A 21,381-nucleotide genomic window follows, 5' to 3' on the forward strand; every position below is an offset into this window, starting at 1 on the left:
TCTTTTAACTGATTTAATTAAAGGATTTCTTGGTGAATTTTTCCCAGAATTAAACCTGCTGGACGTTTGAGTCTAAACTTAAACTGCTGAGATTATTTATAAACTTTAAAAGTCTGTAAAATCAAAGTTTTTACTGTTTCAACTAAAAAAGTTTTATATTTTCACTGGAAAAAAAACACAGGCAAAGTAAAACACCTTTAACTTTTTAGAGTTAAGGAACACAGAAACATCCATGGAATAATTTGCAAACACTTCTGGTTTTATTAAATATGAAAATGTGATAATTTAAAAAACATCTGAGCAGACAGACGGACGTCCTGAGAGCTCAGATTGGTCTGGTTCTGCTTAGCAGCAACTCTTGTCTCTCTGGGTTGGATAACTCAGCGGTATCTGCTGCGTCTTGGTTTTACTGGATCTCTGTGGGGACGATCCAGACCACGATGGAGGCGCCACTGTCCACAGACGCCAGCGTCTGCAGGTATCTGAGGTGCAGAGCCACCGGCGACAGTTCAGACGCCGCCGCCCTTAAAGTACGAGACGCCTTCACTTCCCCTTCAGCCACGATCATCTGAAACACAGAGATGCTTACAAAACCAACACAAACATCACAAATAATCCAACTTTCAGCATGACAACAACTCCACACATAGAAATATCAGACATTTGTGTTTAACAAAATGTGAATAAGTTCATTATTTAGTATAAAATTCTCATTGTTCCCTTTAGTTACTGATATTAATGAGGAATAAAAACTTTCCATTCCACTCAGAAAAACAAAAACAACAGAAACTGAAAGAAAAAAACTCATTTGATGAACTGAAACTAATGGCAAAGAAACAAGAAACAGGGGTGTCCAAAGTGTGGCCTGTGGGCCATTCGTGGGGCTTGAAATGATTTTGTTTGGCCCACAACCACAAGTCATGAACGGCAAAAATCTGGCAAACAACAAAACAATTAATGGCCCAAAAAATGTGGAAATGATCTGTTTTTCTTTTAATAAGGCAGCAGGTCAAAGCCACAGTTTCTGTGTGGCGCTGCTCTGTGCTACTCTGATGCTAGCAGAGGCTGTCATGAATGCTAAGGCTAGTTAGCATAGCCTTTGCTAGGCTGATGGCAGATAAACAGTTTTCTAACAGTAAGCTGGCATATTAATAAGCGCGTACATGAGATTGATTTACAGCACTAAGACCCGCCTCCTGGCTCTGATTGGTTGTTTTTGCATTTCTTCAGTATTTCAGGGAGGTCGAACAAATATGTAAAACCTATTTTTTAAAGTTTCATGCTGCAGCTTTCAGGTAACAGTGAGTGTCGTGGTGAACAGGGTAGGTGCTGTTACTGCAGCGGTACCATCGCCCGGGCCGTCCTCTCAGCCTCGGCCTCTGAGGCCAGGCAGCGCTGCAGGCTGATGGGAAGCCTCAGATCTCTGAGCTCCACTCGCTGCACCTGAACGCCCCACGGCCTGGAGCTGGTGTGCAGCGCCTCCTGCAGTATGTGAAGCAGCAGAATCATTTTTAACCCTGATGCAGAGCTGAACTGTGGCAGCTTGGCTGCGTCTGACCTCCATTCTCGTGGCTATGCGGGGCCGCTGCGTCAGCAGGTCTGTCAGCGTGTGAGCGCCCAGCGCCGCCCTGAGGCTCGCCTGAACCAGCAAGTGTGTGGCGTCACAGCCATTCTGCACCCGGGTGAACCACAGGGTGGGATCCACCACGCGGTAAAACACCACCGCGTCCACCAGTAACGGGACGCTGTCTGCTGTTAGAACCTGCAGGAAGGAGGAGGAAACGTCTGACATGACCTTCAGGTTTTACCACAGACGGTCACAGCCAGTGAACAAGAGAAACAATAAATGGCCAAGGAGAAATAAATCTAAACCAAAATGTTGACATTCATTTAATGTATTTTCAAATTCTCTGATGCCAAAATTTGTAAATTTTAAAATCTTTACATCATTAAAGACAGAATTTTAAACAGTATTTAAATCATTAAGATATTTTCTGACATTATAAAGTCAGACATTTGCAAGAAAAAGTGGCATAACTCCTCAGAATGAGACGGTGAATGATGGAGAAGCATATCTGGATCTTTTCCAGAATGGAAATGGTACATCTGGGATCATTTCCTGGATCAGAAATGTTCCTGGACCAGAGCATTTTCAAGGTCCGGACTCACCATAAAGCCTCGAGCAGGACCCAGAAAAACCACCGGAGACGGTGAAGAAGACGCTGCAACATGGATGCATCGAGTCTGGATCAGAAGATGTTCTTTTAATATAAAATGTCAGAGAGTATCCTAGTTTAATATTATAAATGTTTGCTTTTAATAATGGAAAACTGTACATTTTTACTTGCAAATGTATGACCTTTAAACAGAAACATGACATATTTTTATGAAAATGTTTCAATAGAAACGTGCTCCTCCCTGACCAATTATTTGTTTCTTTTATTGAAAATTAAATACGTAGGAAGTTTAATTCATAAGACATGTTGCAGTTTTTCTAAGGATTTCAGTGCAGATATAGTTTGCATTTAGAAGGTGTTGCATGCTGAACAGAAATGTAGCTGAAATACTGAGGAAAAGTTAAGTTCAAGAATAAAATTAACCTTATCCCAACTTATAATCTGTTTGACACAAACACATTTTACATGTAACTGTAAATAAATGCATGCAGCAGTAACTGTGAGCAGAGACCTGTTGAGGGCAGAGGAAGGCGGAGAAAGTTCGAAGGTCAACCTTCTGAACGTCGTCCAACCAGGGAATGAACCAGATTAAACCTGCAGGTCCAGAGTCGGAAAAAACCAACAACATTCACAATATTACAGCAGGAGACGGAATAAAAATATGTTTTACAGCCTCAGAGAAGAGCTTTCCTGTTCAGAGTCTTAAAATGTCAGCGTAATAAATGTATTCATTAGTATAATAATTAAAAACAAAACGACTGCAGTTTGAGTTTGACAGAAAAAGATACCAGGTCCTTTCGCTGGTCCTTTAATGACCTGGCCCAGTCTGAAGATGACAGCCCTCTCATACTCCAGGACAACCTGCACCACAGACACAATGCATCAGTTAAAACACTGATTCAGAAAAGATACTCTTACTTATAAATGATTTAAAACAAAAGTCATGATGGCTGCATGATGGTGCAGTTGGTAGTCATTGTACTCTGCAGCAAGATTTTGAAATAAATCTGATTAAAAACCTTAAAAACACACTAATCTCATGATTTAAGAGAAAATGTCATTACTGTAAAATAATCCTTTCTAGACTGTGTAGTGTTCAAGCTAGACATCATATATTGTAGTGAAAAATCCAAACAAAGTCTAAAAACTATTCCCCTTATTTTTTAAATAATTTGAAAGTTAAAACCAAACTGGATATATTTTAGGAGAATCGCCATAAAATAATTGTGACCAGGTTTAACTTATCTACATGGTGTAGAGATGGCAATGGACCCCGTATCAGGTTGCTTAGAGCCAAAAAAACACATCTTCCTAAAATATTAAAGGTTGCAAGTATATAAAATAGTGTTTTATGGAAACTGTCATTAGTGTAAAATATTAAAGCAAAGGTCTGACCTGTGTAGGTTGTGTGTGATTTTTTTAAAAGTTTCTTTATTTTCAGATCTCATGTTCTTTATTGCCAAATTCTGTCCATACTTGGGTCTGTCCAAACAGTGAGAATTATATAATTTATGTTTAAACAGACTGTTACAAAATGATCCAGTTCATGTTTGACCATTTAAGTGTTTTATATTTATAACTAAAGCGAACAGAAGGTGGTCCGGGCCAGCTGACCGGAGGGCGGCAGCCATCTTTAACCGGGTGCTTCCGTTTGCTTTTGCGTTACCTGAACACAGCTCCACGCTGTCAAGGGGAAGGTGAGGAGGATGAAGAGCACCGACAGGAACGTCAGCACCGCCCCCAAGACACCGCCCTGCCTCACTTCTCCACCTGCACACACCAACAGAGGCAGTTAAACCAGCTTCACCTTCAGCTAATCACGGTAAAATCCCGCTAACGGCTAAATGTAGCGACCTGTTCCATGATCGGAACCACCAGCAACTCCAACCTTGTTGTAAACACCGGTCATTATCCTTCAGACTCCTGATAAATATGTCTGTTTCAACACAGAGTTTCACTAAAAACAACTGGAAATGTGTCCTCAATGTTAACCATGATAAACGTCTTATTACATTACACTTAAATTAAATAGTTTTCAAAAAAGTTTTCGCAAGTTTTGCGTTTGCCCCGCCCCCACGGGATGTAGACGGCGAGCTGTCGCTTAGCAACCGGAGGATCCGCCCTCAGAGCCGTGGGCGCCCTCTTCAGGTCACAAGAAGAAGTTACGGTAATTACTATTTACTTTATTCTACCTAAGGGAAACGTTTAGATTTTTTTCGTTCTTATTTAGGGCTTAGTTTCTCAGTAAATGACACAACACTAACTTAATAAAACATTTTATTTTATCTTAGAATAAAATAAATGGAAATACAGCAAATTAAGAATAATAATAATAAAAAGCAAACCTGCAAAGTTTAGAAAATGTTTAGCAAAACTCAATTGTTCCAAATTAGTTAAAGAAATACAAAGGAAACCGTCTGCAGCTCCTCCAGAGCGCCGCTCTCCTGGGTAACGTGAACCCAGAAGGCTCCATTTGTTAAAGCCGCTGGATGAGTTACTTCCAGCGGTTTTTAATTCTTCGCAAAGGCGGAGCCTCGTCTGCAGTGGTTGAGCAGCGGACTGCGCATGTTACAGTCTAATTAACTTTTGCATCGTCATTTATTTCCTCAAGATAAACTGCCGGCTCCTCAGATGGATTAACACAACATTGCATTCTCTTTAGTTTTCTCTGGTCTGTAATGGAGACTTGAATTTAACGCGTCATTTCAACCAAAGGTTTGTAATGCGCTTCCTAACCATGTTTTATTTGTAAGTATTGATTTTATTTGTTAGCCATTTAGCCAAGTCTCTGTAGAACCTTTTGTCTCTGCTAATGACATCTTCAATACATTTTTTGATCCCAGGCTTATTTTATGGACTGAACAGACAGAAACAACAAAAACTTATAAAGTTTGAACTGTTGATTTTATTTTTGAACCATTTTTTATTGTAAAGTGTTGATTTTATTTTTGAAACCTTTTTTATTGTAAAGTGTTGATTTTATTTTTGAACCCTTAATTATTTTGAAGTGTTGATTTATTTTTGAAACCTTTTTTATTGTAAAGTGTTGATTTTATTTTTGAACCCTTATTTATTTTGAAGTGTTGATTGTCTGAAAGACATTAGACATGAATTGCCCCATACGGGGTTTGAACCGACGACCTCAGGATTACCGGCACGGTGCTCTAACCTGCTGAGCTAACTCACCTACCTTACAAACTGTTGGGTTTCCATGGATTTAAGAAAAACTTACATGATCTCACCACAATGAAGATTTGATAAAAGTGCTTATATTCTAATGTTTTTCAAAACAACATACATAATATTTTATTTTCCAGAGATTTTGTATTTTGAAGTGTTGATTCTATTTTTGAACCATTTTTAATTTTCAAGTGTTGATTTTATTTCACAGATATTTTTTATTTTAATGTGTTAATTTTATTTTTGAACCATCTTTTATTTGTAAGTATTGATTTTATTTTTTAGCCATTTAGCCAAGTCTCTGTAGAACCATTTGTCTCTGCTAATAATATTTTCAATACAATGTTTTTGATCCCAGGCTTAGTTTATGGACTGTAATGTGAAATTAGGCACAAGTTTGGCAGTTTGTTCACCAAGTTACTGTGCTCTCTGAGAGGATCTGTAAGTATTTGACATTGTTCCATGCCCATCGTTGACATTAGTCTTTAACAAAATGTGGATCATCTACCAGGAACACTGCCAAGAGTCTGAGGTTCTGTAGTGTAGTGGTTATCATGTTTGCTTTACACGCAAATGGTCTCTGGTTCGAAACCAGACAGAAACAGATTTTGCATGTTCTCTTCATCACAGGTGTTTACTAAAGGTCAACAAGGGCTCTGTGGTGTCATGGTCTGTACTCTGAATCCAGGCATCTGAGTGCAAGCCTCAGTTGACATTTTCATGCGTTGCATCTCACATCATCAACTTTGGAACCTCAAACTGAAACAAAGCAGAGAAGTTCAGTTCCTGTAGTGTAGTGGTTATCACGTTTGCTTTACATGCAAAAGGTCTCTGGTTCGAAACCAGACAGAAACAGTTTTTGTAGGTTCTGCATCTCTTGGGGTGCAGTGAGACAACAAGAGCCTTCCTCTTTGGTGATGGTTCATTTGCTAGTCGGCTTCTTTGAAATCGAAGCTACTTTACTTCAATTACCAATTGGCAGTTCTATGGCGTAATGCACATGTGTCAAACTCAAGGCCCGTGGGCCACATGTGGCCCCCCAGCATTTTATAGGCTGATGATTGACTTAAAATAGGTTTTGAGCACGAATTGACTACAAACTACATTTCAACCAAAGGTTTGTAATGCGCTTCCTAACCAGACGCTCCAAAGCGTCCGGTCCATAACTCTTCAACACGCCGTCAGCTCCCGGTCAGAAAGACGCATTTAGTTCAGAGACCATGAGATGATATTCAGAAAGGATTTTTAAATTAATTGATTTCAGTTGCCTCTGAGACTAAATCTTTGCGTAAAGTCTATAATGTCTGCCCATGTGACTTGTTTTTATTATTTGTTTGCTTACCTTTAAACACTGATTTAAATATTGTAATTTTTAAACTTAGCAGTAATTTTACATCCATGGAAACTCAAATGTAATATTTAAAACTTCAGTACATAAAATCAGTTATTTAACAATATGAGGTGTTTAATTTATTTTTAACATTGTATTTTTATACATTTATGCTGGGGCTGCCCAAGCCTAGTTTTCCAGACCATCTGCAGCTTTAGATGGTTCCTTCTCTAACACACCTGGACCATTGACTCATTATAAGCCTCTACAGAACTGAATGAGGGAAGTCAGCCTTTTGTCTGGGGTGTTTTAGCAGGGATGCCCTCCTGATCTGTACCGTCAATGTGGCCCATTGAGGGGGGGCCAATATGCTGCAGTGGCCCTCGGTGAAACTGAGTTTGACACCCCTGGTTTAAACTGACTTAACTAATTCACTCTGACTGGAGAGACAGAGTAAATAAACGACATGGTTTCCTCACTAATCACAGTCAACCAGAAGAGGGCTCCCTACTCACTGCTTCTGCATCTTATTGGCCTGCTGCGTCTTATTATTTGGATCAATAATTGGATGATTAGATTCATTTTAACTTGCGGTTATAGGCTTAATAAATGGAAGCCTTTGACTGTTGTGACTGAAACTTTCTAGGCTGACTGATATTATCTTATCAATAGTTTGTTTTGCATATCTTAGCAAATTTTCTAGAAGTGTATGCTAGGAAAGTAAAAAGTTAATCAAGACAAATATATATTTTTTGTCTGTTTCTTGATGAAGTCAAAGACAAAATTCTTTTGAATTTTACCGTTGTCCTTTCAGAGGCCCCCTGGTGGTGTGTTTGTGTGTGTGTGTGTGTTTGGGGGGGGGGGTCGTCCTAAAAAGCCATTTAACTTTCATTGCTTTGGGCCGGCTATACCCAAAAGGGCATGTAGTTTAGAACAGCAAAGTGAATAGTTTTCTAAAAATAATAATAATAATAAAAAAAAGACAAGAAATGAACCAAACTGCAAAAATTTACCTGAATTGAATTAAACTTACCTGAATCTTGAATTGAACTGAACTGAATCTAAATGAACAGAAGTGAACTGAATCTAAATGAACAGAAGTGAACTGAATCTAAATGAACTGAACTGAACTGAATCTAAATGAACAGAAGTGAACTGAATCTAAATGAACTGAACTGAACTGAATCTAAATGAACAGAAGTGAACTGATGAACCATTCTCTCACAGATAACAGGACAGGAGTGAATGCGTGTGAAGTTGCTGCTTTTTATGAAACCTGGTTGTTCATTTTCGTACAATAACTGTTTTTTATTTTGATATAATATTTTTAGCTCAGTTCCTTTCAGGGAGCTTGAATCTTTTTTGCTTCCTCAGCACGATGACAGTTTCTGACAGTTTCTGACAGTTTCTGACAGTTTCTGACCAGTTCTGCCGGTAAGCTTCGCTGTTATCTGCTGCACATCTTTTAGTTTCCATTTAAGTGTCTGATTGTGACATGTAACTTCCTGTGAAACTGCGAGAACAACACGTTGGTTTCCTGATGCCCTCTCAGTGAGCGTTCTGCTCTGCACCTCCAGGCAGCAGGGAGAGCTGACCGGGCCGGCTCTGTTCTGGAGCAGTTCTGGGTTTAACCGGGTCGTGGTTCTTACCGTTTTCAGGGCTGTTTGTGAAAGCAGAAGCTCCTGCGCCGCGCAGGTGGATGTCGGCCTGTCGGCCCGCGGCCCCCGTTCGCCATGGCAGCGGCTCTGCCGGAGTGTTACCATGGCGCCATGACCAAGAGGGAGTGTGAGGAGGTTCTGGGGAGGAAGAACAAGGATGGAGCGTACCTGATCCGGGAGAGCGAGACCATCCAGGGAGCGCTGTGTCTCTGCGTCTAGTGAGTGAAACTCAGATGCTGATTAATCAACAAATCAGATGCTTTGTTGATCTGATCTTTGTTTCAGAACAAAGCAGATCTGAAACACACTGCAAAAAAAAACATTTTACCGAGCGTTTTTGGTTTATAGTGCAAATGTCTTTCTTCACTTAATTAACCTTACATGAAAGGTTAATAGGTAACCTTTCATTTCCTTAATAATTACTTAATATTGATAAAAAAGTATTTGTTCCGCAGATTATTTCACTTATAACCTGGAAAAATGTCTTTTTATTAGTGAAATAATCTGCCAGTGGAACGAGAACTTTTTCAGCAATGGTAAGAAATTATTCACTTACAACAAGTTCCTACTTCTTCCTGAAAACTTACTTGTAAGTTTGTTTTGTCTTATTTTAAGTGCACTAAGATATTGACCAAAACTACTTGGTGAGATTTTGTATTTTTGCAGCGTTCATCTAATTATTTTAGCTTCTTTTAAGCCTTTTAAAGTTTGTTTTGAGATCTTTGGCTACCTTCAGAAAGAAATTATTTGTAACCTGAAAACTTACTTGTAAGTTTGTTTTGTCTTATTTTAAGTGTACTGAGATATTTTCACAAGATACTTGACCGAAAATATTTGGTAAGTGTTTTTACAGTGCGTCCCCTCACCATCCTCTGCAGGGCGCTTGGCTCTGTACTGCAGCTTGTTCTGTTAAAATGCAAACTAATGAGTTTATTTCCACTAAAGTTGTGATGTAGAGGTTAACCAGCATCTATGATGAATTATTAGCAACGACAATATTTAACGTCTTGATCTTTAGTGTGAAATGTACAGAAAAAATGTGATGTGCAGCATAAACTGAAAGATGAAATCTTACCGAGTTTTGAATCTATTTTCTAGTGCAGATATCTTAGTACATTTGAAATGAGACAAACTGATACACAGAAGCTTGTTTTATGTCTTAATATTGATGAAAACAGTACTGATGAAATAACAGATTATTTCACTTATAATCAGTAATTTCCCCCATTTATAAGTGAAATAATCTGCCAATATAATTACTTCTTATTTACTTAAAACAAGCTTTTATATTTTGCTGAAAAGTTACTTGTAAGTTAGTTTTGTCTTATTTCAAGCATTCTGACATATTTACACTGGAAACAACAAAAATACTTGATGGATTTTGTGTTTTTGCAGCTGATAAAGCAGTTAAAAGTGTAAATGTTTGAGCAGTTTTTGGCTTTATAAATAATCCTGTTTGTGAAAAATGTTCATCCTCTTATGGATTTCTTTGCTTCTTATGTTTTAGACCATCAACCATGTTTTGGTTAGTAAACACTGCACAAACACAAAACCTGACCAAGTATTTTGGTCTAGTTTCTACGGCAAATGAAATAAGACAAAACTAACTTACAAGTAAATTTTTAGCGAGAAATAGGAGCTTATTTTATGCCAATAATTCCTTAATATTGATAAAAATGTTCTAGTTCACTGGTAGATTATTTCACTTGTAAAAAGAAATTTTTCTATGTTTTGGGTTAAATAATTTTCCGGGTCTGTAATTCATTTGCCTCCGAATCGTTTGACTAAAGAAACCAGTAATGAGACGGTTTTAGGAAAATTAAAGCCAAACTAAATTAATTGTACAAAAATGTCAAAATTTGCACAGAAATATAAAGATAGAACCCTAAATAAGCCACAGCTTATCAGGAAAAAAGTTTCTTTGGGGTGAACTTCACTTCAATGTTTGCGCAGAGCGAGACGTTGACGTTAAATTACGCTTTGCACAAGGTCAGCCTTGTGACCTTTGCGGCAGGTTTTCCCATTTCTCCGTCTGAATTCTGTAAAATAAATGCCACTGGTGACAAAGAAACCGTAAAAAAGAGAAGTATGGAGACTTCTCTTCTGTTGGCCTCTGAAGTTAGAAACTTCAAACAGCAGAAATACAAAAAGCTTTTCCTGCTGAATATTGCGATCAGGGTCTCAGCTGTTAAAAAAATTAAAATGTGTATGTAGAGAAGGAAATGCATGACCCAAATAGATAACACTAACCTCATTTTTCTCTGCAAAACATATTTTCAGACTTACTGCCTCTGAGCAGCATCTGGTTTCTAAAATCCAAAGAGTGGATCTGCTGCAGAGTGGAAGGTCTCATGTTTTACCAGTTAGCGTTTTTAATGTTTGGATCTGGTGACTTTCCAGTAACTCAGGTTTTATTGTGGCTGCTTGCAGGATGTTAATGTTTAATGTGGTACATCCAGATTAGTTTGCATGTGAAGGGACAGAAAAATAGAAATAATATCTGCAGAAAGTGAACTGAACAAAAATTAGAGAAGGAAGTTCGTGAATGTTGCAGGTCAATGAGTCGACACAACCTGCTGGTTTTCCTGAAAAGAAATTCAACTAATTTCACTGAAGAACTGAAGTTGATAACTGGATGAACTGAAATCACAAAGATTCTCCAGATGATGAGTTCACATAAAGAAACTGGATTATTTCACTTAGTTTTTAGCTTTTTATGTATGATGTTCATAGTGCACAGTGGTGCAGTTGGTAGAGCTGTTGCCTTAAAGCAAGAAGGTTCTGGGTTCGATTCCCAGCCCTGGTCCTTCTGCATGGAGTCTGCATGTTCTCCCTGTGCATGGTGGGTTTTCTCCGGGTTTCTCCCACAGTCCAAAAGCATGACTGTCAGGTTAATTGGTTTCTCCAAATTCTCCCCAGGTGTGTGTGTGCATGTTTGTGTGTCTCTGTGTTGCCCTGCGACAGACTGGTCAGGTGACCTGTCCAGGTGACCCCACCTCTCACCTGGAACATTAGCTGGAGATGCAGCAGCTCCTCCTGACCCCACTGAGGGACAAGAGTGTTAGAAAATGGGTGGATGATGTTCAGAGCTGCAGTTAATATCTTGATGCGATTTGTTGACAGTTGTGGTAGTTTAATGGCAATAAGCACAAATTGGAGCTGTGAGTGTTTGACACATTTTATGGTAAAATTAGATAAAATATTTTTAACAGTTAAATGTATTTGTATTTTCATAACTATTAAAAGGTAAGAACCAGCCATGACTAATTATTATGTTTTCAGTTATATTTTTGTGTTGTTAATAATCACCAACCGTTTACAGGACAGAATTGAAGAAAACTGTTAATCTGGTATAATTTAATCTGCCCTTGTCAAGTCACATTAACAGAAAGTCAAGTTTTAAGGCTACAAACGCAAAAAGATGCAGGAAAGAAGACGAGTACTTCAAACATTTAAACACTGCGGCAAAATTTACTGCAGTTTAGTTTACAAACTAAATATGTAGTTAGGAAAACTACATATTTAGTTTGTGAATTAAATATTTAGCTTGCTAACTAATTATTTAGCTTGTGAAGTTAAGAGTTAGCTTGCTGATTGAATATTTAGTTTGTAGCTAAATATTTGGCTCCTAACTAAATAATCAATCTGTAAACTAGATATTTAGTTTGCTCATTCAATATTTAGAATGGAACTGAATCTTTTACTTGCTAACCAAATAGTTTGGAGCTAAATATTTAGTTTGCAATCTGAATATGTTGCTGTCTAAATATTTTGCCTGAAACTGTGACATTTGAATGAATAACCTTCTAACAGGCTAAATAACTCTAATTATTGCTGTTAATTTTTATGCTGTAGACTTTGATCCAAATTAAATTAAAATGATTTTCCTGATTCTTTATTAAATCATTGTACTCGCTTACTGTACTGTCACCAAACCCACAGGTTAAATTTAATCAGAAATCCCAAAATAAATCTGACATTCACATAAATTACATGTGGGTGTTTAGAAATGCTAATCATGTCTGAGGAAGGTGTTGAACCTACCCAGGAATATCAAATAAAATGAGGAAACCAATGGGCGAAAACTGAGCCCTGAGGGACACCACAGAGCGGTGGTTTTACACCGACCCTGTCGCTGGAACCACTTATAGCTAACTGACCATCAAACCAGCAGCAGAATCCAGAAACGTTAAGAATAACATGATGTCCGACAGCAGACAAGAAGCCTGGAAGTTTAGATACGTTATTGCATTTTCATGTTTTTATTCCAGGTGTGGTTCTTGTAAAAACCATTAAGAGCCACATTTTTCTCTAAACAAGTGAGATCAATAAAAACATGTAGCTGGAACCGAATCACCTGCTGAACTGTATTAATCAGTCTCAGTTAAAAAATAACCGTTATGTTTATTTCATTTAAATAAATCAAAATAAAATGTTGTCTTGACTCGAATTGTCCTAGTATCTCTAAATAAGAGATGCTGTGATGCTCCAGTAGCAGTCAGTCTTGCAGTGTTTCTGAATAGGCTTCTGACTGGAGGCCAGTGCTGTATGACTGTTATGACATGCTAAGAGTGCAACATAAGCCCTGTACAGATAATATTCCACAGCAGCATGTTCTAGACGACGCTATCAGCTGCTAGCTAACTCTGCTGATCCGCCTCCTTTACTTTTGCTCCTCCTCTTTAAATCTGTCTCTGGACTTTTGGTTAGAAAGCAGAGAGATGTCACTATGATCGATGGACGAAATGGTTTGAACTTCCTCTTCTCTCTTCTCATATTCAACTCTTCTGGGATTTGGGGTCAAAGGTCAGGTACTATTTGAACATTCATGATGCTAATGACCTACATCCAGCTGCAAAAACGACACGTGGTAACCATGGTTACGCATCATAGCAACTGCCCTAAATAAGGGAAGTGAAAGTAAAAATCTATTGAGCTGCACAGCATCCAGACCCATAATCCTCCAAACACACAAATGATGAAGATCTGGAGAAAGAACCAATCAGAGCTGCTCCGACCTGCAGCGCCTTAAACACAACCAACCTGAAAATGTTCCTTCATACGGACGTACTGACTGTGACTAGATGTCATATTTCACTGCCAAATAAGAAGTCTTAAGTGATTTTTGTCTAATTTTAGTGTAAATGTCTCAATAAACTTGAAATACGACAAAACTAACTGACAAATCACATTTCAGCCACATTTAGCTGGTTTTATATAAATAATTTCTTAATACTGATTAAATATTATTAGCTCCACTGGTAGATTATTTCACTTAAAATAGGAAAAATCTTTTTAGTGGTGAAATAATCTGCCAGCAGAACTAGTGATTTTTTAACCAATATTAAGGAATTATTGACTTAAAACAAGCTCCTACATCTTGCTGCAAAGTGACTTTAAGTCGGTTTTATTTTACTTCAAATGTACTAATATGTTTGTACTAGAAAGTAGAGCACAAATACTTAGTAAGATTTTGTATTTTTGTTTCTGTTGTAGTTTTCCGCATACAGCTGCATTTTCTGTGTGTTTCTATAATTTAAAAACACACATCGGGGTTCTTGAAGGGGCCGGTTGCTCATTGAATGGAAACTGAGTGGAACCAGTGAGACTGGCTGAGTTTGTGAGGGAAGCTGCTTTGCATGGCTGGCTGCCGTCAGAGAAGCGGTTAGTTTCTTTGTTCTTTTTATTTTTAGAAACCCCAGCTCTTCGTCGCCTTGCTCCACACTTTGATGAGGTAAGGCTGAGGTTTAGCTGCGGTTGAGCTTTGCATTCATCTTGTTCCAAAACGTGCTTGCAAGTGTGTTTTCACACCAAGTAAAATGCATCTAATGCACCGAAAATCATGCAGACGCCATGGCCAGATGATGAAAGGCATCAGATGATGCAGACAGACTGGATCTGCTCTTCATCCTGCCGGGGGTCAAAGGTAGCTCAGTCAATCAACTCTGTGTCTGCTGCAGGTCACTTCTGGTTCTCTGGACCTGGTTTAAGGTCAGGAAGGGGGCAGCTAACATCTCTGCAGACCCCACACATGCTGGACACAAACTGTTTAGAATTTCACCTTCAGGTCGTTGCTAGTATGAAAAAACAGCTTATTTTATCTCCCTTCTCATATATTTATGTTTAAAATGTCATTCTTGTTTGTGTGCAGAAACTCAAGTGAAGTTGTTTAGGTCTCTGTGTGGCATTTAATCATATTGTCAAATTTATTGATATTAAGTCATACACCTTTATTGAACAAGCAGTGGATTAAAAATAGTAAAATAACAATCCCGACAGACAGTCTTAGGAATTTTTAAACACGATTACTTGGATAAATGGTAAACGATATAACAAACAGAGACACTAGAGATATGATTAATGTTGTGTCAGACATGGTGCGTGACAGAAACCTTCAGTTTTACAGCAGAATCATTGCTGGTTAACATGGACAACAGTTTTCTGCGATACTTCCTCTAAATCATCCCTCACTAACAGACATCTTGTTTTCTCTTTGCAGCAAACAGAAGGTGGTGTATACCTACAGAGTCCTGCAGGCGCACAACGGAAACTACACCCTGCTGGTAAAAAACACCTTTACGTTTTCAATGTGTCATCTCTTTGATTAATAAGCTGCTGCCTCTGGTTCTCTTCCTGCTCCACATTACATACTTATTTATTTGTGATTATTAATTGATCAATTTAGTTACTTTAGACTCGGTTCAATTGGGGAACAAAACTGCAACGTTTGTTATATTTTCAGCTGCACTGAGTCAAACCAACTAAACTCATTGAACAACCTGTTCCCCTCCTGGCCTGTGGGGGCGCTCCACCAAGAACCACTGAAGGAAACGACACAAAAACCTCTGAAGACACTGAGAGCAACTTCCTTCTTTACAAAGCGTAAAAAAATGGAGTGGCGTCAGATTTTAGCGATTGTAGGATTTCCCTTTTGTCTTTGGTAAAAGACCACAAGCTATTTCTCCCGCTAGCGCTAAGCTACCGCGTTTGTTTTGGTTGTTTTTACCCAGAATGCCCTGCGCTGTAATCCGCGGTCTCCTGTCCGCTTGATGCTCATTCCTTAATTCAAATGATTAAGGAGAACGTCCTTTAAGGTCTTTTAAAACTAAATGTTTCTGAGCAGAATTCAGAAACATTCTGCTCAGAATGTTTTTCTGCAAGTTGAATAAAGAAATTAGGTTCTTCTAACTTAAAATAAATTATTAAAATTGATAATGTGAGTGAATATAACACTGACCTGTGTGCTTGTTCAACTAGGTGAGGACAGTTTGTATAATTATAAATAATTATTTGGTTTAAGTTTATGTGTACTTTAATTACCCAGTTACATGATAAACAGAACCAGTAGAAAAACAAAGCAAGTGTTTGTGCATTGTTTCTAAGTAAAGTTTGGTATTATTGATATTATCTTAATTTTGTATTGATCCGCTCATCTCTATTAAGTTACAGCAACTCACAATTATTTTTCTTTAATAATTTTCTAGTTGACTTTATTTTAATTTTCACGGCTGGAGGTGAAAATCATTTTGAAGTTCAACCACCTTCAAATGTTTTGCAGTGTTTGTCATTGTTTCAGCACACAACTCTATTTTCCACAGCAACAAAATGCAAAAACCTTTTTAATAGCTGTTCTCACACTGATTATGATCAGTTAATTAAATAATGCGTTTGGTTGGCAGCAGCTCACCCACAGCTTTTCCACTGAACTCATTCTGGTTCAATAAATGTGTGAACAAACAAAAGTCTTTTTGGTCTTAGACTAAACTAACTTACAAGTATTTTTTCAGCAGGATATAGGAGCTTGTTTTCAGTCAATAATTACTTAATGCTGATTTAAAAAGTCCTGTTTCCATCGACAGGTTATTCCACCTGTAACATGAGGAAAATATGTTGTTTAGGTTAAGTTGTGTCAGTGGAACTAGAACTTTTTCATTAATATTAATGAATTATTGGCTTAAAGAAGTTCCTATGTTTTGCTTTAATGTTATTTGTAAATTAATTTTGTTTTATTTCAAGTAAGATATCTGGACTAGAAACCAGACTAAACATACTTGGTAAAATTTTTAGTTTTTGCAGAAACTCTGTTTCCTTTTACAGAAATCTCAACTTCCAGCACAGAATTATTTAAAAGGCTCTTAATTTGATTTATGTCATCAAATAGATGAATAAAATAGATTGGAGATTTTGGGTTTTATTAAGATGTCAGAGTATTTCAGGAAGAAATCAGCATTTCACCCCCATGAAGGAAACTTTCCCCCACAGCAGAGGAAACATGTAGATTGTTTCCGCTCCACACACACAGTGATGTCAGAGCTAATAAAACATGACGACCGTCGGCCAGACGATGCTGGCGCTGCCCACGTGCCAGACGTGCCACGTTAAGGTTAAAGGTCACAAGAGGTAGATGCATGGAAAAAGGATGGGTTTGTTTTTTTGACAAAACTCAGTCAACTGAGTCATACAGGATTTAGGAAACTTTCAATATTTCTTATCTTTATGTCACACAGCTTTATTTTTTAAGGTTTTGTTGGCTCTAGTGGCCTTTATTTGAAAGTAGTTCAACAGGAAAGAGGGTAATGAGAGAGGAGACATGTGGCAAATGTTGCTAGGCTGGGAATCGAACCTGCGACCGTGGCAGGAAGCCTATGGCCTCAATGCGTGGGCCACCACAGCACCCCACCCAGTTTTATTTCATTTGGTTATTTTGCTTTTTACTTAATTAAAAAATTTATTTCCATTTTATTCTCTTTTTTCTACTTTATTTTAAATTAATATTTATGTTATATATATATATATATATATATATATATATATATATATATATAGTCCCAATATTATTTTTTTGATTATCTTTTATGATTTTTGTTACACATTTGAAACTTAACATTTATGTTTTTGTTAATATTGTTGTTTTATCTTTTTGCATCACTTTGTTTCCAGTTTTGACACATTTGCAGTTTAAAATATTAACATATTTTCATCAATATTATTTTATCTTTTGCACAGCTTTGTCCTCAGATTTTTTTTAATACAAACTTATTTTTCCATATTCACAATATTAAATGTATTATTATTTTTACATGAATCCTCTTTTTCTGTTGTTTGTTCCCATTTATTGTTTTAACACTTTTGTTTACGTTTGTCTTATTGAGTTTCCCTGTTGCTTCATGTTGGATCGTGCATTTAAAACATTTTTTTACATTTTTTACTCTACTTGCTGATGTTGAGTTATTGGTCAGGTTTGTTGCACCTTCAGCTTCTTCATGTCGTTTTTCTGTCGCTCCACAGACAGCAGGAGGTTTGCAGGAAACATATTTTAAGACTCTGGGTGATTTAATCCGTAACTACAAGAGGAAGAACCAAGGTCTGGCCATTCACCTGCGCCATGCGGTGAAAAAGAAAACGCCCATGTTGATCCAGCCGCCGAGGAGACCAGAAACTCAACCTGAAGCTTCAGCTGGCAGATCAGCTGGAGGATCCAGCGGAGCGTCGGGCGGAGCGTCGGGCGGAGCGTCGGGCGGAGCGTCGGGCGGACACTCATTGCAGAGAGGAGCTGCTCCTTTACCTGAAGAGGATAATGACTATGAGAGTATGTGAAATGTTTTGTCTTGGTTACCTGCAGCGTTCGTTTACTGTCTGTTTTCTAATTTAACTTCTCTGTTTTACTGCAGATGCTCCAAATTCAGATTATGTGGAAGTTATTCCAGATTAACTCTCAAGCCAACCTCAAACCGAAGGACAACAAAAACACAGACTGAACTTTATTTGGGATTAGAGATGCTTTATTTTTTTATGCGAAGCTCTGAGGAGATTTGTTGCATTTGCATAATTTAGATAAAAAAACGGTGAGCTAATGCAGAGTGAATTTCCTCCCAATTACTGACTCTGAATGAGAGGATGAACTTCTGCCGTTTCTTCTCACCTCATTCCTGTGAGCACAGAAGAAGAAGAAAGAGGAAGAGGAGGAGAAGTACTGCACTGAAATGAAAAAACTTTGCGTTTAGTTTGACATTTTGTTTTACTCCTGGCAGTCAAAACCTTGATATTTAATATTCATTTCATTTTAATGATACATTTTTGTGCTGTTTGTTCTGATGTGTATAAAATAAACCTTATCTGAACGTCATTAAAGGGTCACAAGCTGTGAAACGCAACAAAAATATCTGCAAGAATTTAAATTCCTTCTTTCAACACTAAGAAGGACGTCAAGTGATGCTAACATCAGCAAGACATTCCTTCATTAACATGAAACAAGCTCCCATATCTTAATCAGAAGTTACTTGTAAATCAGTTCAGATCATAAACAAACCATTTATGATTTATGGTAACATTTTGTGTTTTTGCAGTTTGCTTTTGACAGCAACTCAGGACATTTCTCAACAATGAAACAGAAGCCAGTGAGATCTTAGATTGTATCAGCAAACCTGAGGCCCAGAAATGCAGAAAGAATCAGAAAAATCGTCAGAAAAAGTTCAGACTGAGGCTGAGGGACGTTCAGCTGACATGCAGCGTCTCCAAGAGGGTCAAAGACGGACATTTAAACCTGAAACTTGATTCAATAAATAATTTCTAAATGTTTTTGTAGATATTTTTGGATTACCACTCCAATGTAAGGTTTTATAGATTCTTTTTTTTCCAGGTGTGGATATTTTCAGTGGAAACTCAATAAAAATAATTGTAAGAATTTGTTTTTTAGTGTGAAAAAACTTTGGTTCTGAGCAGAAATTTCCGATTTGCTTGTACAGTTCCTCCAGAAACAAACATCAAGTTTTGTGCAGATTGTGTTTGTGTTTTATTTAGGTGTTTTTGTGCATGGGTTGCCAATTTCACCAAGATCATCCATTGATTGAAAAAGCAGACAGTCTGATGGAAGAAGACATCTAGCGTGCAGAAAAATGTGAGAGCCTGTGAAAAGAAGAACTGGACACAGAGTAGAACGTAAATGCCAGTTAAATGTGGAAGTAGATCATTTTTACATTGTCATACGAGTCCATAACAAGAAACCAAAGAAAACGATGAGTCACTCCTGAGCCGCAGCAGCGAACTGCGACCGAAGCCGGAGCGTGTTTGGAGGAACTGAAAGAAACGCAGCGGCAGAAATACAACCAGATGCTTTGGATTCACACTTTAGCTCATGAAGTCATGAGAATAAACGACTTTACATGCAAACAGATCGCTGCAGTTCATCGTGTTCTTCCAGCTGAGCTGGACCAGACTTTCTGCTCTGCTCAAGTCAAACTGAGTTTAAAGAAGCCAAAGAAATATGGAATATAATTTGGTCAACCATTATGTTTGAGAACTTTAACAGCCACATATTATCTCTGCCTAAAGAGATAATATCTGACTAAATATTTAGATGGCTAAATAGTTAGCCTTCAATTTAAGAAATTAGGTTCAAACTAAATGGGTATTTAGTTTTTGGTCTAAACATGAATATTTAGACCAAAAACTAAATATTTAGTCTTCAGCTAAATATTTAGGTAGAGAACTAATTAAGCTCCAAAGTAAATAGTTTAAACTAAGAATCTAGTTAAGTATTTAGACATTTAGTTAAATATTTAAATATTTAGTTTATAGACTAAATATTTAGCATACTTCTAAAAGAAAACTAAACATTCAGCTTCAAACTAAATAGTCTATGTCAGACTGGACCTTGTGCCTTTATGAATGTTGCAGCTGCAGTGGAACCGGATCGGACCAGGTAACTTTTCTCAGCCTGTTGTCCGGTTCTGATGAACCGGCGTTGCTGCGCGGCTCGCTGTGATTCTCTGCTGCTGCAGCTCTTCTTCTTCTTCTTCCCCCGTTTTCCTTTAAAGGTTGTTCTCTGATATGTGAGCTGCTGTTTTCTGGTCACATGAAAACCAATCTCTCTATTCAACCCCGACATCAGCAAAGCCACATCTGTAAAAAACATTTTCATGTTTATGAAATTCAGCATAATGTTCCGTTTGTGACAGGAATTTTTATTTTCTGTTTTTACTGTCTTCCATCCATCCATCCATCCATCCATCCATCCATCCATCCATCCATCCATCCATCCATCCATCCATCCATCCATCCATCCATCCATCCATCCATCCATTTTCTGCAGATTTCTTGCTCTGTTTCTCACATGTAACGTAGTTTAATGTTCTGTCCTTTATTAAATCTATTTGAATTGAATTGATTGGAATATTTTCTCTCTTTTCTGTAAACATGGTTATGAATGGAAAACCAAATCCCTCTTCAAAATCCCTGAAATCCTCTTTTTTCTGCTCGGATCATTTTGAACTTCAGTTCACTGAAAAGGATAAAAACATGGCAGCTTTTCGTTATTAATGATCGTTTTAATCCAGTTTAAAGCTGCTGAAGACAGTTGGCTGTTCCATGCAAGAACCTTTATTTGGGTTCACAGTAGCAAAATTAAACATTTTCTGCATTTAAACGGCTTTTAGAAATATAAATGATTTAAAGAAATGACTTTATATTGTTTTAAAATGTTTAGATATTAAAATGAGTTAGTAGGTGATGTGTTCATGATGCACAATCTTACCAAGAACCTGCCAAACAATAAAGGAAATGACAAACCAAGATGTTCTCTTCTGTCACACACACCCTGACCTCTTTTTACTTCAGCCCTGAAGCTGTACTTTTAACTGCTCAGCACTCTACACTATCTGAAGGTTAAAAAAAACAGTTTCTGTTGTTCTTAGAAGCATTTTGGGTCAGGGTGGCGCTGAACGTGTGAATCACATTTCTCACTTTACCATCCACTGGTCAGCTGAACTGATGCTCTCCTTGTTTATTGTTAGCATGTGAAGCTTGTGACACTTGTTCAATTTAAAGGCGCTGTGCACATGCGACTTTTGCACCTTGCAGGCAGAAAACCTGAACAATAGGATCATATGTCACTTGCTTTGCATGTTAAAACATCGTTACGATCATGCATCAAAGTGCATGAGAAGAGGCTGAAATACAAGTGGCTGTATGGACAGAAACATAACCACACATCCTGCCTGTTTTCACAACTCTTAGCTACGCTGCATTCAAGCCCCCT

General features: G+C 37.7%; 2 protein-coding genes and 1 non-coding gene across 3 annotated transcripts; 2 read left to right on the forward strand and 1 right to left on the reverse strand.

Moving 5' to 3' along the window:
• Positions 1-241: 241 nt before the first annotated feature.
• Positions 242-4,174, reverse strand: LOC106933215 (stomatin-like). Its single transcript, XM_015012332.2, has 7 exons — positions 4,032-4,174; positions 3,844-3,947; positions 2,966-3,038; positions 2,689-2,771; positions 1,559-1,762; positions 1,348-1,482; positions 242-568 (listed from the first exon to the last, which is right to left on the reverse strand). The coding sequence occupies exons 1-7, from the start codon at positions 4,084-4,086 to the stop codon at positions 407-409; spliced, it is 816 nt and encodes a 271-aa protein (XP_014867818.2). The 5' UTR covers positions 4,087-4,174; the 3' UTR covers positions 242-406.
• A 1,965-nt stretch (positions 4,175-6,139) lies between these two features.
• Positions 6,140-6,212, forward strand: trnav-uac (transfer RNA valine (anticodon UAC)). The gene has a single exon. It is a non-coding gene; the product is annotated as a tRNA-Val (tRNA).
• A 1,960-nt stretch (positions 6,213-8,172) lies between these two features.
• Positions 8,173-19,029, forward strand: LOC106933216 (SH2 domain-containing protein 1B). The gene is made up of 4 exons (XM_015012333.2): positions 8,173-8,563; positions 14,845-14,908; positions 17,634-17,934; positions 18,017-19,029. Exons 1-4 carry the CDS (start codon positions 8,421-8,423, stop codon positions 18,055-18,057), a joined length of 549 nt encoding a protein of 182 aa, XP_014867819.2. The 5' UTR covers positions 8,173-8,420; the 3' UTR covers positions 18,058-19,029.
• Positions 19,030-21,381: the final 2,352 nt, after the last annotated feature.

Source organism: Poecilia mexicana, unplaced genomic scaffold (assembly GCF_051168715.1).
Source record: "Poecilia mexicana isolate PSO_F unplaced genomic scaffold, ASM5116871v1 scaffold_15, whole genome shotgun sequence".
Taxonomy (NCBI): Eukaryota; Metazoa; Chordata; class Actinopteri; order Cyprinodontiformes; family Poeciliidae; genus Poecilia; species Poecilia mexicana.

Excerpts from the sequence above, each read along its gene's own strand:
- LOC106933215 (XM_015012332.2), bottom strand. The coding sequence starts at position 4,086 with ATGACCGGTGTTTACAACAAGGTTGGAGTTGCTGGTGGTTCCGATCAT. Across the intron at positions 3,948-4,031 it reads TGGTTCCGATCATGGAACAG|GTGGAGAAGTGAGGCAGGGC; the intron begins GTCGCTACATTT and ends TGGTGTGTGCAG. Across the intron at positions 1,763-2,688 it reads CCTTCCTCTGCCCTCAACAG|GTTCTAACAGCAGACAGCGT; the intron begins GTCTCTGCTCAC and ends TCCTTCCTGCAG.
- LOC106933216 (XM_015012333.2), top strand. The coding sequence starts at position 8,421 with ATGGCAGCGGCTCTGCCGGAGTGTTACCATGGCGCCATGACCAAGAGG. Across the intron at positions 14,909-17,633 it reads ACGGAAACTACACCCTGCTG|ACAGCAGGAGGTTTGCAGGA; the intron begins GTAAAAAACACC and ends GTCGCTCCACAG. Across the intron at positions 17,935-18,016 it reads AGAGGATAATGACTATGAGA|ATGCTCCAAATTCAGATTAT; the intron begins GTATGTGAAATG and ends GTTTTACTGCAG.